Source organism: Denticeps clupeoides, chromosome 11 (assembly GCF_900700375.1).
Source record: "Denticeps clupeoides chromosome 11, fDenClu1.1, whole genome shotgun sequence".
In the NCBI taxonomy this organism is placed as follows: Eukaryota; Metazoa; Chordata; class Actinopteri; order Clupeiformes; family Denticipitidae; genus Denticeps; species Denticeps clupeoides.
In genome coordinates, this window is record NC_041717.1 from 11597001 (window position 1) to 11611951 (window position 14951).

General features: G+C 44.6%; 1 protein-coding gene across 2 annotated transcripts; it reads right to left on the reverse strand.

The window, feature by feature from the left end:
- Window positions 1-27: 27 nt before the first annotated feature.
- Window positions 28-14165, reverse strand: snrnp200 (small nuclear ribonucleoprotein 200 (U5)). 2 transcript variants are annotated; one of them, XM_028995679.1, is made up of 45 exons: window positions 13891-14165; window positions 12960-13123; window positions 12669-12840; window positions 12370-12562; window positions 12092-12150; window positions 11885-11983; window positions 11644-11796; window positions 11455-11554; window positions 11227-11363; window positions 11040-11120; window positions 10734-10907; window positions 10437-10574; window positions 10187-10342; window positions 9934-10104; window positions 9603-9796; window positions 9049-9172; window positions 8564-8713; window positions 8167-8277; window positions 7913-8044; window positions 7616-7804; window positions 7334-7531; window positions 7083-7235; window positions 6876-6956; window positions 6534-6617; window positions 6348-6454; window positions 6134-6252; window positions 5601-5755; window positions 5300-5489; window positions 4966-5139; window positions 4709-4869; window positions 4304-4531; window positions 3997-4188; window positions 3724-3902; window positions 3475-3626; window positions 3260-3368; window positions 3049-3157; window positions 2764-2953; window positions 2431-2595; window positions 2076-2197; window positions 1831-1974; window positions 1394-1570; window positions 1148-1308; window positions 915-996; window positions 703-795; window positions 28-544 (listed from the first exon to the last, which is right to left on the reverse strand). In XM_028995679.1, the coding sequence occupies exons 1-45, from the start codon at window positions 13933-13935 to the stop codon at window positions 395-397; spliced, it is 6417 nt and encodes a 2138-aa protein (XP_028851512.1). In that variant the 5' UTR covers window positions 13936-14165; the 3' UTR covers window positions 28-394. The 2 variants fall into 2 exon arrangements, with proteins under 2 accessions (XP_028851512.1, XP_028851513.1); XM_028995680.1 differs by having other exon boundaries at window positions 395-544; window positions 12092-12147; window positions 13891-13935.
- Between the last annotated feature and the right edge of the window lie 786 nt (window positions 14166-14951).

The window sequence follows — 14951 nt, forward strand, 5'->3', positions numbered from 1 at the left end:
TTTAATCAGTCTTGGGTCACAAAAAAAAAAAGTTTAATAATTTTATTTAAGCCTGTATGAAGTACTACAGAGTAGACAGCCATGACAAACCTTAAGAAAAACAAATTACCTTTAACTGAGGGACTAGCAACACAAACTGACTAAATTTACATTAAAACATTTGGTATAGCACTATCACCCAGTGATCACACACTGTTGAAGCACTAGACAAGCATTTGTCTATCATTGTCACGTACGACTTCATATTTGTACAATAACAGTAAAAGCTCACAAATGAAACATACCAAGGAGTTCAGCTAATTGAGAAAGAAAGAGATACAAAACGATCAGGGGTCCATTAAGGACTGGAAGTACTTTCCACGGAATCTAGACCAGCTACCAGTATCACAGCAGCTCAGTCAGAGTCACTGTCGCCTTCACTGTCCGCCTCCTTCACGTCCACGCTGAACTTGTATTCCTGGTCACAGCCCATGTAGGCGTCGCTCATGAAGTAGAGGGTGTAGTTATGCACACCGACCACCGGTGCCACAAAGTCCAGCTTCACCTACACAAGGATGGATAAAGACAGACAATTGGAATCAAGTCATGTCACAAATGATTCCTGAAATTGAATGGAATGTGTAAGAATTAACTACATTTAACACTAACAACTTATTAGTTGCAGCATTTACTAAATTTGTAGAAAGTGGAAGCGATGCAGACCTTTGCCTTCTGCTGCAATGTTAGCCTCTTGATGGAGATCAAACTGTTGGATTTGGGGTCTCCAATCACAACCCACCAGCCCTCTTCACGTTTCTGCAAAAATAAAACATCCATAAGATTTATATCATTGTCAATGCAATAATACTGCCACTTCAAACACAATATATATACATTGTTGATTAAAAGGTATGGCAGGAGTCTGTGATTCTGACCTGTGGGAACAGTGGAGCGATGACGGGGCCAGTCACCTCCTCCTCTCTCTCCAGCTGCACCTGCACGACCACAGGCCTACCACTGCAGGCAGACACACAGTCAGTCAATAATGTCCTTCCCACCATGTCAAATAGAAATATTCCACCCGGCTGCTGCCGTTTACCATTAGCATGAAGAACTGATCATTAGTGCTGAAAGTTGCACTAAACTCCTGCATTGTCCCAACACTTACCTCTTGATGCACTCCTTCTCTGCCACTTCATATGACAGCTCGATGTTGGGGTAACGGTTACAGAAGCGAGCCACGTCAGTCATCTGTGCATCCGAGAGCTGCAGCAAAGCTGTGCGATCTTCATCTTCCATCTCCATGATGTCGAAGATGCTCTCCACTCCCTTGTATACACATACACACACACACAATCACATTTTGCCCTTACCAACATTCCAAAAGAATTCCATTTGTTGGGGAGGGTCTTACCTTGTCTGTGCAGCGCTTGATGTGGTCAGTGGTGAAGTGGGGCAGCTGTTTGAGGTACGAGTCTTTAGACCACATGGCTTGGGTGACCATCTGGGCCAGTTCCATAGCCGCCAGTGCAGGGCTCAGCCAGCCGTTGCTGGACAGTACATCCACACAAGCCTGGATCAGACGCACCGCCTGCACGAAACATCAGCACCCAAGATAAAAGCGCCACAGAGACATTGGTGACACTCAGGACAGTGGTACACCTGTGATGGTCAATTTTCCCCCCAAGTCATGCTAAACACTGGACTACATGGCAGTCAATAGTAAAAACAGGCAAGAAGGGGCAGATTTAAACTGCTGCATCCTGCTCTGTGCTAATATATTTATACATATTGATGTGTGTGTGTGTGTGTGTGTGTGTGTGTGTGTGTGAGAGAGAGAGAGAGAGAGACCTTGCTAAGTATGTCCTCTGTGTCAGACTGCAGCTCTGCACTCAGCTGCATTCGGGAGAGGTGGGCCTGCAGCAGCAGGTTGGTCTTCACGTGGGGGTCGTTGAACTTGGGGTTGTTCAGTTTGTGAGGCACCTTCTGTGCCAGCTGGGGGGAAGAAAAAAAAAAAAAAAAAAAAAAGGTCATCTTAGGTCAGACAAGAGATATAAAACCAGAGTAACAGTAAAATACTGAGCTAAGGATGGTACCTGTCGGAGAAGTGTGTCCTCGTGATGCCTGATGGGGATGTTCTTGTACTCGGCAGCGTTGGAGATGATCTCAATGAGCCCACGGATCTTAGTCTTCGCATTCAGGGACATACTGAACAACTCTACACAACACACAGACAAGGGAAAACATGGGGTGAGGTCTTAATGAGAGACTTTTCATCATGGGATGAAGGGACGTTTCTGATTGGCCGAGGACTTGCAAAGGATTTCTCCAGGTCAATGGTTTACAAAAACCAACATCTAATCCGAGCACATGCAGATCTACTATTTCAACAGAATTAGGTTCATGAGCAGTTCACTTTGGTATCAACGTTATTGGGGATCATCGCCTTACCGATGGTGGTGTAGTTAATGTAGTAGTAAGCAGCAATCATGCCCAAGTTGAGGGGGGCAACGTCCATTTCGTCCTCAATGCTGATACACTTGGACTGCTCAAGGTCCTGCAGTGTGTTCTCCACCAGTTCCGACAGGTGATCTGACAGGTGGCGGTGGGACATGCCTGTGTGAAATATATTAGATTCAGCTGATAAGGACAAAGACATATGAAGCATAACTGCTCTTAAAAGGGACACATTTGTATATTTAAAAAAAAAAAAAAAGAAAAAAAAGACCATGTTCAATATTCAGTCCTGCACATCCAATACACTGGTCCGAGATGTTTGCTCACCCTGCAGGTTGTAATAATTGGGATTCTGAGTCATGCGACGGTAGAGGAACGTCCAGGTCAAGTAGTCCACGGCGTCCTGCTTGTTCTCTACAGTCTTGGTGACTATCTCTGCATTGAAGTGGTCATGGAGACAGTGGTCCAAGTGGGACTCAACGGGCAGCGGCTCATAAAGGAACTTCTTAAAGAAATCCTGGAGAGAGGACAGGATGAATTAACAAATCAATGGTTAAAGAAATGTTAGGTCAACAACAAAGTCTGATGCCACCGTAAAGAGGAAAAATGTACCTTCTTAGAACCCTGACACATAATGACACATCGTCCCTCATCATCTAGCAAGGGACGATTGGCCTTTCCAACCATCTGAAGGACGTCATAAATAGGGTAGTCCACATACCTGATAACAGACAGATATACAGGTCAGTGTTAAAAAAAAAGGGAGGAAGAAAGGAAGAAAAGACAGACACAAAAACCATAAAAAGGAGTGTTGCCCACTCACGCATGGATTTTGCCATTGTAGTACTGAGTGTCCATGACGACCACAAGATGTGCAGAGATGTTGGTCCCCCAGCAAAGAGAGCGAGATGAAACCACGACCTGAACTGCCCCTGGAAGGTGAGGGGGAGGAAACCACCCAACACATCTTACTCTGTCCCGCAGTGCCGTCATCGCGGAATGCAACCCTGACAACAGTTGAAACTCAGAGGTTCTTACCAGAGTTAAAGAGCTGCTCCACAATCCTCCGCTCGTTTGTAGACAGGCCCTCGTGCAGGTAGCCTACTCCGTTAGCCAGAGTCTCTTTCAGAGTGGGGTCTGTCAGCTTCTCCAGGAAGGGAGACAGATCCTTTTCAGTGCAGTGCAGGAACCTGAATATTGATAAAAGACTTTTTTAGTTTATGAAAAAATGTTTATGACTATTTAAAACTAAATATATTCATGAGCTGGCCAGCTAAAACTGTGAACCTCTGCGGGACGACATCAGCAGCACAGAAGGTGAGGATGTCGATGGCTGTGAGTCGGGTCTGTCGACGGGACGGCACAAACACCACAACTGGCTTGCTGGGAGAGTGCTTCATAATGGCATGGTACACTGGTTTGGCCATGGAGAGCAGACGGGTCTGGGTATGGCTCACGTTAAAACCCTGATACAAAAACAGAGAAAGGACGATATTCATAAAGGCAACTAATACATGATAAGGTCCCCAAAAAGCTTGTAAATATGGCTGGGCAAAAGACCTGGATATGCAGCTCCAGTGGTACAGGACGAACGTTGGGGTGGAAGTTGAAAGTTGCGGTGGTGCTGCAGCCCAGCCAATGGGCCACATCTTTAGCAATGGACAGTGAGGAGCTCAGGGCCACGATGCGTATCGGACGCTCGATCTGAGACGAGATGTAACGCATTCGGGAGCAGATGACCTCCAGCACTGGCTACGAAGCAGGCAGAGGGGTAAGAGACATTAAAGAACGATGAACTGCAATGAACACATTCAGCATTCAGGTGGAACATTCTGAAGAACATTCTGGAAAATTGAAAAAGCCTTACTCCATTATCTCCTCCTATCAGGTGAATCTCGTCCACAATGAAAAGGCTGACGTTCTGCACGTTCTTCCTCTGCTTCCAGCGGCGGGACAGGATGTCCCACTTGTCCGGAGTGCTGATGATGATGTCGCCTTTCCCCAGCAGCTTGAGGTCAGTGCTGGTCTCTCCTGTCAACAGAACCACTTTCTTGCAGAGAGCTTCCTGGAACTTCTGGTGCCAGTCCATATAAACCTGAGTGGACAATCACAGAAACCGAAACTGACTCTGATCATGACGATAATTAGATTAGGTATTAGGTAATCAGACCACTTCATACATTACATATGCCAGTTAACAGTAGACCTGAAGTTAATCCTGGAGTTAATATGGTTTGATCCAGGCCGTTCCTCTGTTTGCAATTTGACCTACCTGCTCAGCCAGCGCCTCCATGGGTGTGATGTAAACACAGCGGCCCTCAGAGTTGTGCAGCAGCATCCTCAGGATTGCAAACTCTGCACAGATGGTCTTACCACTGCCAGTGGGGGCGCCCACAAAGACATTATCGTCACTGTTATACACGGCGTTAAACACTGTAAAGGAGAAAATTCGATAAAATGTCAGATGCTGTTTAGTAAACCCTGGATGTCTATAAAAAAAGCTCAGGGGTGAGTGTGTGAAATTTGTACCCTGTGTCTGGATGGGGTTGAAGAAGGGGAATTTGTTCTGGTAGAGGCTTTCGAAGGCGGCGTTACGCAGAGCTGAGACTGGCAGCGGCTGCAGGTCCAGGAGCTCAGTGGGGGGCGGGTACTTCTCTGGCAGGATCAAGTGGCGGAAAGACACTGGCAACTGGGTCTCACAAGCTAAAACGGTGGGGAGTGACCATCACAATAAGAAAATTGGGTATATATATATATAAAAAAAAAAAAAAAAAAAAAACTTGTTGATACTAGAACAAATAACAGCATCTCACTAATCATTAAAAAAAAAAAAAAAAAAAAAGGATGTACATGTGGTTCTTACCAAGCCAGCGGTCAGAAGCCACACGAATGAAGTATTGTGGTGGCAGTGGCTCGAACACAGGCACAAAAAAGGTGACCAGGTGCTCATCCTGGGCGTACTTGGCCTTGAGCAGGAAGTACTCATGATGTAGGATGACCTCACTGTCCACATCCTCCACCATAATCCAAAAAGCCTCAGAGGAACCATGGATCTACAGGTAATAGATGTGAGGATGGTGGTTATTAAAAAGGAATTACTAATTGAGAAAATTAAAAGAGGCTAAGAATACAATATTAATTCATAGATTAAATAAATGTGATACCTTGTCGTCCCACTGGAAGTCTGGGGTGATCGTGAGTTCCACTTTTAGAGTTGACCTGGTGATGGGCTGCAGATGTACTGCCAGGTCCAGCTTGGGGAACTGGTGCACATACTTGTGGATGGTCTTCCCCATTTTTGGCATACGGATCAGTTCACCTGAACATTTTTTGAGGAAAAAATTACATGATACCAGCAAATTGAAAATATAAATGTCAAATCTAACAAATCTGTATGTTATGTACACACAGAGTATAATAAATATGTATATGTACAGAGTGGATATATACACATATTACAAAAATAAAATTAAACAGTGTATTGGATGTGTGAAAAGGAAAGAACTTCAGAATCTGTGTAAGAAGATTACATGCCAGGTTTCTGTTGTATAACTAAAATCAAAATGATAGTAGTTAAGTTTTTTTGTTTGATGTGCTGTTTGAACATTAGAAAACTAAACAGAACTGTTACAAGAACACCGTTTAATCTCACAGTGTACGGACCTACTAATTGGTAATCTGGAATAAACAAACTTACCAATTTCATTATGGTTGAGATCATAAAGACGCTCAAAGGGGAAATTCTTCTTCTCAATCTTCTTGATAACTTCTTCTGGAAGCTTTCTAAACTGGCGTAAAGGAGACATAGACTGCCACCTATGACAGACAAATGCAGGAAGCAAAGCTCAGTCTGAGGTGGGGGGCGTTATTTCGAACTTGAAGCTAGAATAAATCAACAGACAAGAACTCACATCCTTTTGTCAATCATTTTGCAGAGGTTCATGGTTTTGTCAGTGAGCTGGGCCCATCCTCGACTTAGCACGATCTCAAAAATGGCCCTCATCAATCTTCCAGCACTCTGTGGAAGAACATCAACTAAATTCTTTGCAAGTTCATACAAGCCATACTCTGTATTTAGCAATTTGGAATTTTTGTACCTGTGTGACATAAACCATGTCAGCCATCAGGGCAAAGCCCTCCAACTTGAGCTGTGAAATGAAGGCCTGAAGTAGAACGTTGATCTGAGGAAAGAACATCGTAGAGAATTAGAAACTTGGGGCCAGGTGGTTTCACAGCATGGGGAGGTGTTTCGGGCATGTCCTGACGGCAGGAGGCCCCCGGGTCGACCCAGGACACGCTTGAGAAATTATATCTCCAGTCTGGCCTGGGAACGCCTTGGGGCCTCGCCGGAGGATCTGGTGGAGGTGGCTGGGGAGAGGGCTGTCTGGGAAGACGAGGATTCACAGCATGTTAGGCTTACATCACACACACACACACACCTTTGCACTGGGTTCCTCAATGCTCTCCTTCACAGGGATGGGGACTCTTTCCAGCAGTTTCTGAAGCTCCAGTTTTTCCTCCTGAACATGGAACATCAGTGAACATTAGGATGTTCAGACAAAATAAATAAAAAAAATAAAAATAAAAAAAAACAACACCACACATTGTGGAGATTGTGGGTGTGTAGCGTTGAAGGAAGCCTGTACCTCTCTGACCGTGATGTTCCTGAACTCAGAGGAGAGAGAGAACACTCTGAAAAGCTCGATCTCGCTGAGGGTCGGTTTCAGCAGCTGGTTGTAGGTCATGATAGAATCATGAGTGATATAGAAATGGCTGGCAATCCGGCCGAGGTCTGTCACCTGCATAGTAAAAGAAAGAGAAGCATTTTTAATCAATTATTGTTTAAGAAATTGCATTAAATAAAAGTAATTATTTATTTTAAATTAGTTTTGAGTGCCTGGAAGCCTCCACTCCTCTTGTCGTATTTGATCAAGTTGTTCTTCTCCAGCACGGTGGCAGCAGTGTGCACCAGGTCCATCCTCCTCCTCTCCAGAACGGGGTCTGAGCTGCGCTCATCGTGGGAGATGCCATACAGGGTTGGGTTCCGCAGCATTCGCACATACAGGTAGGTGTAGCCCAGCCAATTCACTGCATCCTAACCACAGGAGACAGGACGACTGAACTCAAACTCAATTCATGGTTAACAGGAAAAAAAAAAAAAACGTTAACTGCTTCTCACTTTGACATTCTGAACATTGCCCAACACGATCTCTGCGTTGAGCATGTCAGGCAGCTTGGCCACCATCTGGCTTTCAATGGGCAACTGCTGGTTGAGCAGTGACAGGTAGTACTGCAGCTCTCCATGAGAGGTGATGAGGATGCCCTCTCCCTTGGTATCATACTGTGGACGGCCAGCACGTCCCAACATCTAGCAGATCGAGAACATAAAAATAAATAAATACAATAATAATACATTAAAATAAATAAATTAAAAAACACATATGCTAGTCTATAATCAATATCTTGAAGAACTGACCTGTAGAATGTCCAGGGCTCCAAGCTCTGTCCATCGGCCCTTCTCAGGGCTGTACACTTGTGTCCCTTTAATAATAACTGTGTGGGCGGGTAAGTTTACACCCCAAGCAAGTGTGGCTGTAGACACCAAAACCTTAATAAAAGAAAAACAAACTTCCATCATTTCAAGCCACAGAATGAAATGCGTTTACCACAACAAGGAAAAAAAAAAAGTTTAGCCGGATTCAAAGAAAAACATGGATATAAAAGACAAACCTGGATGTGACGATCGGCAAACAGATCCTCCACCAGCGTTCTGTCCACCCTGGTCATGCCAGCATGATGGATGGCGAAGCCATATGGGAGCAAGTCTTTCAGTTCCAAGTTCTTAAAAAATAAATAAATGCAAATTTACTGATCCCTTAAGTTATTCCCACTATAAAAGACAAAGCATCAGAATGCACATTTAGCTGTGGTAATAATTTCACCGCATCTGATATATTGGGTGAGTGCTCACTTGGAAACATATAAAACCTACATACATAGCAAAAAAAAAAAAAAAAAGACAAAAATTAACCATAAACTACTGTACAATAAAAAGTGAGAGCCCAGAATATTCAGAATTAAAAAAAAAAAAAAAAAAAAAACTTCAGGACATCTAGACTCTCCTTACCTTGCACTGTTCAGCCTCAGTTCGGAGCACTTCAGTAGAAGCAGAGCCTTCTCTCAGGAAAAGTCCCAGAGTGTCCTTCTCCAGACACATGTCCCTGATGGCTCGGGCTGTCTTCCCGGTCTCTTTTCTTGAGTGGACAAAAACCAGCACCTAAAACCGGGATTGGACCTGTGAGTAACTATTATTGCATAGCGGTATTTACACTATTTTTTTACTTTACACCTTCATCCTTCATTTCACTAGTTTAGCATTGTCTGCCTTGTTTTGTTTGCCTTAAATGTTACTCTTGCACTGTCTATGTCCCATGTTTGCACTTTATGTAGCTGGTTTGTGTCACACAAGTATTTAACTTTGTTTAAATGTTACATGTAGCACCAGGTTCCACAAAAACATTGTTTGGTTTCACTATGTACTGTATGTAGCTGAAATGACAATAAAGCTCACTTGAACCTGAATAGGATAAGTGGTAAGGCATCCAAACAAACCTGGTTCTTCCCAGCATGTTCCATGATCTTCTCATAGACAATTTCATTCATGATCTGAAAACGTTTGATTGCTTTTTTCTCTGTGATGCCGACGTAGGTCTGTTCCAGGGGCACAGGTCGGAAACTTGATAAAAAGGTACAAAGAAAAAACTTTTAACTCTTTGTATATGCTACTCATTTATAACTCTTTATATATGTTATGTTAATTACATTCTTTTATCTATGGCTGCCAGCTCATAAAAAAAGTGAAATCCAGAATATCAAGTTTGCAAAATATCACCAAAGATAAATCATCCAAAATTAATTGGTGAATGAATTTTTTTATACTTAATTGCCAGAATAAATGCCCCTTTTCACCATATTCTACCATTTTCTGATGCACCAGTAGTATATGGAGCAGTGGTGGCCTATCGAATAAGAAAGCGGACCAGTTTTTGGAAGGGTGCCGCTGAGCAAAGTAACACACTGTTCCCTGGGTGCCTGTCATGGCCGCCGACTGCTCACCAAGATGATGGGTTAAATGCAGCGGGCATTTGTTTAATACAAAACGTCACCTGTTATCAAAGTAGAAAAGACCACGAGCAGGGTCAACACGCAGACAGGTGGCCACATCCTCATAGTTGGGCAGGGTGGCACTGAGGCCAATCAGACGCACATCCTCTTGGGTGAGCTCCACATTGCGGATGGTTCTGGCGATCAGAGATTCCAGCACTGGCCCACGGTCGTCGTGGAGTAAGTGGATCTCATCCTACAGACCAAAGTTAAGGAACATGTAATATGTTAATTTCTTCCCACAGAGACATATCCGGTAGACAAATACATGAATCTCAATCTAAAAAACACTGCAAATGTAAAAATAAAATATGGAATGAGAAATGAACTCACGATAATGATAAGGCGCACAAGCTGAGTGTAGGTGCGCTCCCCACCCTTGCGGGTGATGATGTCCCATTTCTCCGGTGTACAGACGATGATCTGGGTGGCGTTAATCTCCTCCTTACACAGCTGGTGATCACCGGTCAACTCGGACACCGTAATGCCGTAGCTCGCCAAACGCTGCAGAGAGAAGTGAAAGAGTTTGTCTTTTTTCCCCTTTGGTGGATGTGCTTGGGTGCGAACCGGATATCCTTCATTCTACCTTGCCAAAGCTTCCGACCATTTCCTGCACCAGAGAGCGCATGGGGGCAATGTAGATGATCTTAAAGTCGTCCACGTTGATTGTCCCATCCAAGTTGATGTGCTTGCCGATCTCTCGCAGCATAGCCATAAGAGCTACGTTAGTTTTACCTGCACCCTAAATTTCACAAAACGAATGAGAAATTGGGTAAATTACAAATTTGACCCTAAGAGGAACGTATGAATATATGCCTACACTCAACGTGACTGACCGTAGGAGCACACACAAGCAGGTTCTCATCGGTCTCCATGGTGGTCTTGAACAGTTTGCTCTGAATACGATTGAGTGTCTTAAATCCTTCAAAGCCGGCCTGGGCATACTTGGGCAGCTTCTCAATGCCCACCAATACCTGAGATTATAAAGCAAGCCTTCCATTAGCTTTTCAGTAATATGTTATCTGCTATTAAAACCTTAGTCAGCAAAGCGTGAGCCCCTGAGGCTAAAGTTCAACAAACCAGATTCGTAACAGGGAGGGTCAATAAACAGGTTAGACATTTCAAACATGTACCTCATCATCCGCAAATGGCTTGGGTTTGAGGGCGGGGACGTGCACCTCCTCGTAACCCTTGCGCTGCTTGCGGAAGGAGCCATCGGGCAGCTGGCAACGCTTGTTGGCCATGAAGTGGCTTCCCTGAGTGAAGGCCAGGTCTTCCAGGTCCAGCATTTGACGAGGTGCCACAGACTGTGTTGATTCAACATCAGTTTAGTGCATTAAGATATTTCGATTATGAGCGCATGAAATAAAGTGAGAAAATGTGTCGTATATGCATAAATGTGGTGAGGATGTGTCTTAGTGTCACACAGGTTCACTAACCTCTCCATGGTCAATGTCCATGGCCTCCAGGTCATTGTCCACCCGATTTTTCCTTGCCCTTTCCCTGCGAGATCGCTCCTCCTACACACACATACAAAAACAAAATTATAAAGACAAATAAATATAGACCAATCCCCTCCTTGGATCAAAGGACAGCAAGAAAGCACAAAGAAGCAGCTGCACTCACCCTTATGATGTCCTCCTTCTCTGTCTCCTGCAACTGGTACAGCACTTTGGACAGATCCGGATCAGACTCCATTTTGCTTATGATCTTCTCCTTCTCTGCTTCACTCTGGGCGCTGGCCAGCATTGTGCAGTAGAGAACTGAGGCAACAAAAATGTGAGCGTTGGGCACATTACTGACCAATGTGGGGCCATGTTCAGACGTCAAATGACCTAAGTGAAGTGGACTTACTCATGCGTCTGTGCTGGCGCAGGACTTTGATAAAGTCAAACGTGTTGAATCCCAGAAGCAAGACCAGCTGGTTCTCACACTCTCGATCATCACTGGCTGTCTGTGATGAACACAGATACACACACATGAAGAGAGACAGGTGGAGGGACCTACAGAACGTTCAGAACCTTAATGCTGCAGACACGTCACCTTAAGAATCTCCAGGACCTCGTTAGCCTTCTTCTGAGAGATGATGGCATCATCATAGAAACGGCTGAGTTGCCTCTGGAGCCAGAAAGCATCAATTTTGCGAGGGTGAAGATCCTCCTTTTTGGTGTTCATCACATCGCCTGAGGCGCCAAGCTACGCAGGAAGTCCAGAACGGGATGTTAAAAAAATATCTGAATAAAGCACAAACGAAAATGTCCCAGCTTGTCACTTAAACACTTACATTGGCAGACAGAGTGCAGAGAGTGTGAGCCTCCTCCCCCTCACTGTCTTCATCTGAGCCTTTATCTCGCACCTCCCCAAATGGATCCTCAGCCCCCTCCTGTGGGTACACACCTCAATCCAGTTTAATGTAATCCACTTAGATGCATTAGATAATAATATATACCAAAACATATCTTAAAAAAAAACTTTAAAAACATGCGCTCACCTCCTCATCTGACTCGAACTGCACATTCACGTTAATGGTCTCATCTATATTATCATCTGCTAGAAGACACAATTAGACAGTCCTCTATTAAAACTTTAGCCAAACATTTTATGCAAGGGATCACTCCCACACACTTTGCTTTTATAAATAAACTAAAATAAATACATTTTCACAGACCAACAATTAAAAGTGACATGCATCATGTAGCTCAATGTTTTGCTGTGCATCAGTTTTCAACCTCTGCAGTACTTCATGACAGTTGCCTTAGTTAGACTTACCCATGCTCTGGAGCTCTTTGTCACCCCCATAATCCGTGATCTTCTTCCCCAAGTTGACCAACACATGGTAGCGGGTGTCGTCTGCAGGCCCCAATAGCTGTTCCACCTCCCTCCTCCTCTCCTTGTCCCTCATCTTATCGTTCTTCAGCACTGCCAGCACCTCATCTGCTGCTCCGCACAGGATGTCTCTGGGCTGCATAGACGTTGTTGGAGAGAGGTGAAATAGGAAACTGACTGACATGGACCTGGTGGTCCTCATATTAAAGGCATCCCTGTGATAAAGCTTGCTATTTTGTTACCTGGTCTCCAAGAGCAGCCTGGATGAAACTGAGGAGAATTTCATACGTCTCTCGGGTTTCTTTTGTCTTGGGTTTGTACACGATGCCAACCATCTCATCAATGCCCTCTGACAAAAGAGTGAAGCCTTTCATTTTATTGATGTCATGGCGATCCTCATCTCGCTTCCTCCTCCTACCGAGCACAAATGAGTAAGGTCAGTGGTAAGAATACAGGAAATCAAAGGAACAATGATTTAGAAGAAAAGAAAAAAAAAAAAACCCAGAAGTGTCAGAACGCCTCAGTCGACTTACTTTGCTCTTCTTTCTTCAAGCATCTGCGGTTTGGTCCTCTGAGCTTTATCTCCCATTTTGGTCCCCTCCAATTTACCCACGAGGGACAGCACTTCCCCTGTGGGCTCATCGCGCCTTGTTCGGTCGATCAGCGAGCGATCCGCTTGCAAGACCAAGTTTGAGTTCTGAAAGAGTACGCGATCGGGAATTAATACAACTCGCGACACAACAGCAAGCAACCTAGACACAAAAGTTCTCAAAAGCCAAAACCGCCAACATGGTCCTGCTCTGTCCCCACAAGGAGCTGCCAGACACTTTTGGATTGTTTCAGCGTTTGTTGTTTTAAGCTCAAGAGAGATTTATAACAACAAGATCCACAGTATTCAGTGTCTTGAAATACCGTTTCAAGCAGGTCCCAGGAACTATACAGAGTGCAGTGGTCAAAGTTCAGTTGTGAAGTTCTCTCGGTAGAAAGAAAGAAACTTCGTTTTTGGCGTTTGCGAAGTTTTAGCTGCATTACTTTAACACCGCGTGCCACGAAGTCGTTCCCTTTCTTTTCATTTAATTTCGGGCGCCAAATGAGGTTGTTAAACTGAAAGTAATCATTTGCGTCTATTAAATATATTCTCAGGGGGAAATGCACATTCTTAGTATTATTACCCCTCCCCAAATCCACGTTTTCCGCACCACGCTAGCTAGCCACAATGCTAACAACAACCAGGTCCGTTTATATTTACATTTACAGCATTTACCAGACGCCCTTATCCAGAGCGACTTACAATCAGTAGTTACAGGGACAGTCCCCCCCTCGAGCAACTAAGGGTTAAATGTCTTGCTCAGGGACACAATGGTAGTAAGTGGGATTTGAACCTGGATTCTTCTGGTTCATAGGCAAGTGTGTTACCCACTAGGCTACTACCCACCCGTGTGACTCTGAACACTCACAACTCACCGCTTTGTACTCATACTGCAGGTTACGGGCAGTCACGTCCGCCATGACTCCGGTTGCCGGAGTCCGTGCTCACCACGTCCTCTCGGGCTCGGCCGACAGCACTCCCCGCTTCTCCACCTGCCTCAGAGGGATCCCGGGACGTCTCGAAGAACCCACGCGAGTTCCGTGCCTCTGAAACAACGACGCGACTCCAGCGAGGCCTCAAGTCTTCACCAAACGTCTCGCACACGCACTCCCGCCCGCTCCGACCGAGCGAACTCGGGCTGCTGACTTCCGCCTCCGGGTCAGTGCGCAGCAGGAGCCCCACAGCGCCACCCTCGGTGAGCCGCGTTCGATGCAGATTTCGGGACACGTTGTATGAAGGAACACTCTGAAAATGAAAAGGTTGAAATAAAATTTGGCACAGAAGACACTGACAGCAGTGAGAGAAATGTGAAGTGTTGTTGTTACGGTCAGGCCAATCGATGTCCACTACCTGACAGCAGATGTAATGATGGAATTATATCATTTTCTAAAAATGAGTAAAATATCGTGTGAATGCAACAGAACACTGGGGTTTAATGATACAGTGAATATTACAAGCTCTCCGACAAAGGAAGGGAAATTATGTTAAATGTAACTGGTGTTAAAATGGAGATCCAGTGAAACTGTATATACAGTACAGGCCAAAAGTTTGGACGCACCTTCTCATTTAATGTGTTTTCTTTATTTTCATGACCACTTACATTGGTAGATTCTCACTGAAGACATCAAAACTATGAATGAACACATGTGGAGTTATGTACTTAACAAAAAGTGGAGACCTGGCCTCCACAGTCACCGGACCTGAACCCAATCCAGATGGTTTGGGGTGAGCTGGACCGCAGAGTGAAGGCAAAGGGACCAACAAGTGCTAAACACCTCTGGGAACTCCTTCAAGACTGTTGGAAAAGCATTTCAGGTGACGACCTCTTGAAGCTCATCGAGAGAATGCCAAGAGTGTGCAAAGCAGTAATCAGAGCAAAAGGGTGGATATTTTGAAGAAACTAGAATATAAAACATGTTTTCAGTTATTTCACCTT

Excerpts from the sequence above, each read along its gene's own strand:
- snrnp200 (XM_028995679.1), bottom strand. The coding sequence starts at position 13,935 with ATGGCGGACGTGACTGCCCGTAACCTGCAGTATGAGTACAAAGCG. Across the intron at positions 6,618-6,875 it reads TTGAGGAACCCAGTGCAAAG|ATCAACGTTCTACTTCAGGC; the intron begins GTGTGTGTGTGT and ends TTCTTTCCTCAG. Across the intron at positions 5,756-6,133 it reads TCTCAACCATAATGAAATTG|GTGAACTGATCCGTATGCCA; the intron begins GTAAGTTTGTTT and ends AAAAATGTTCAG.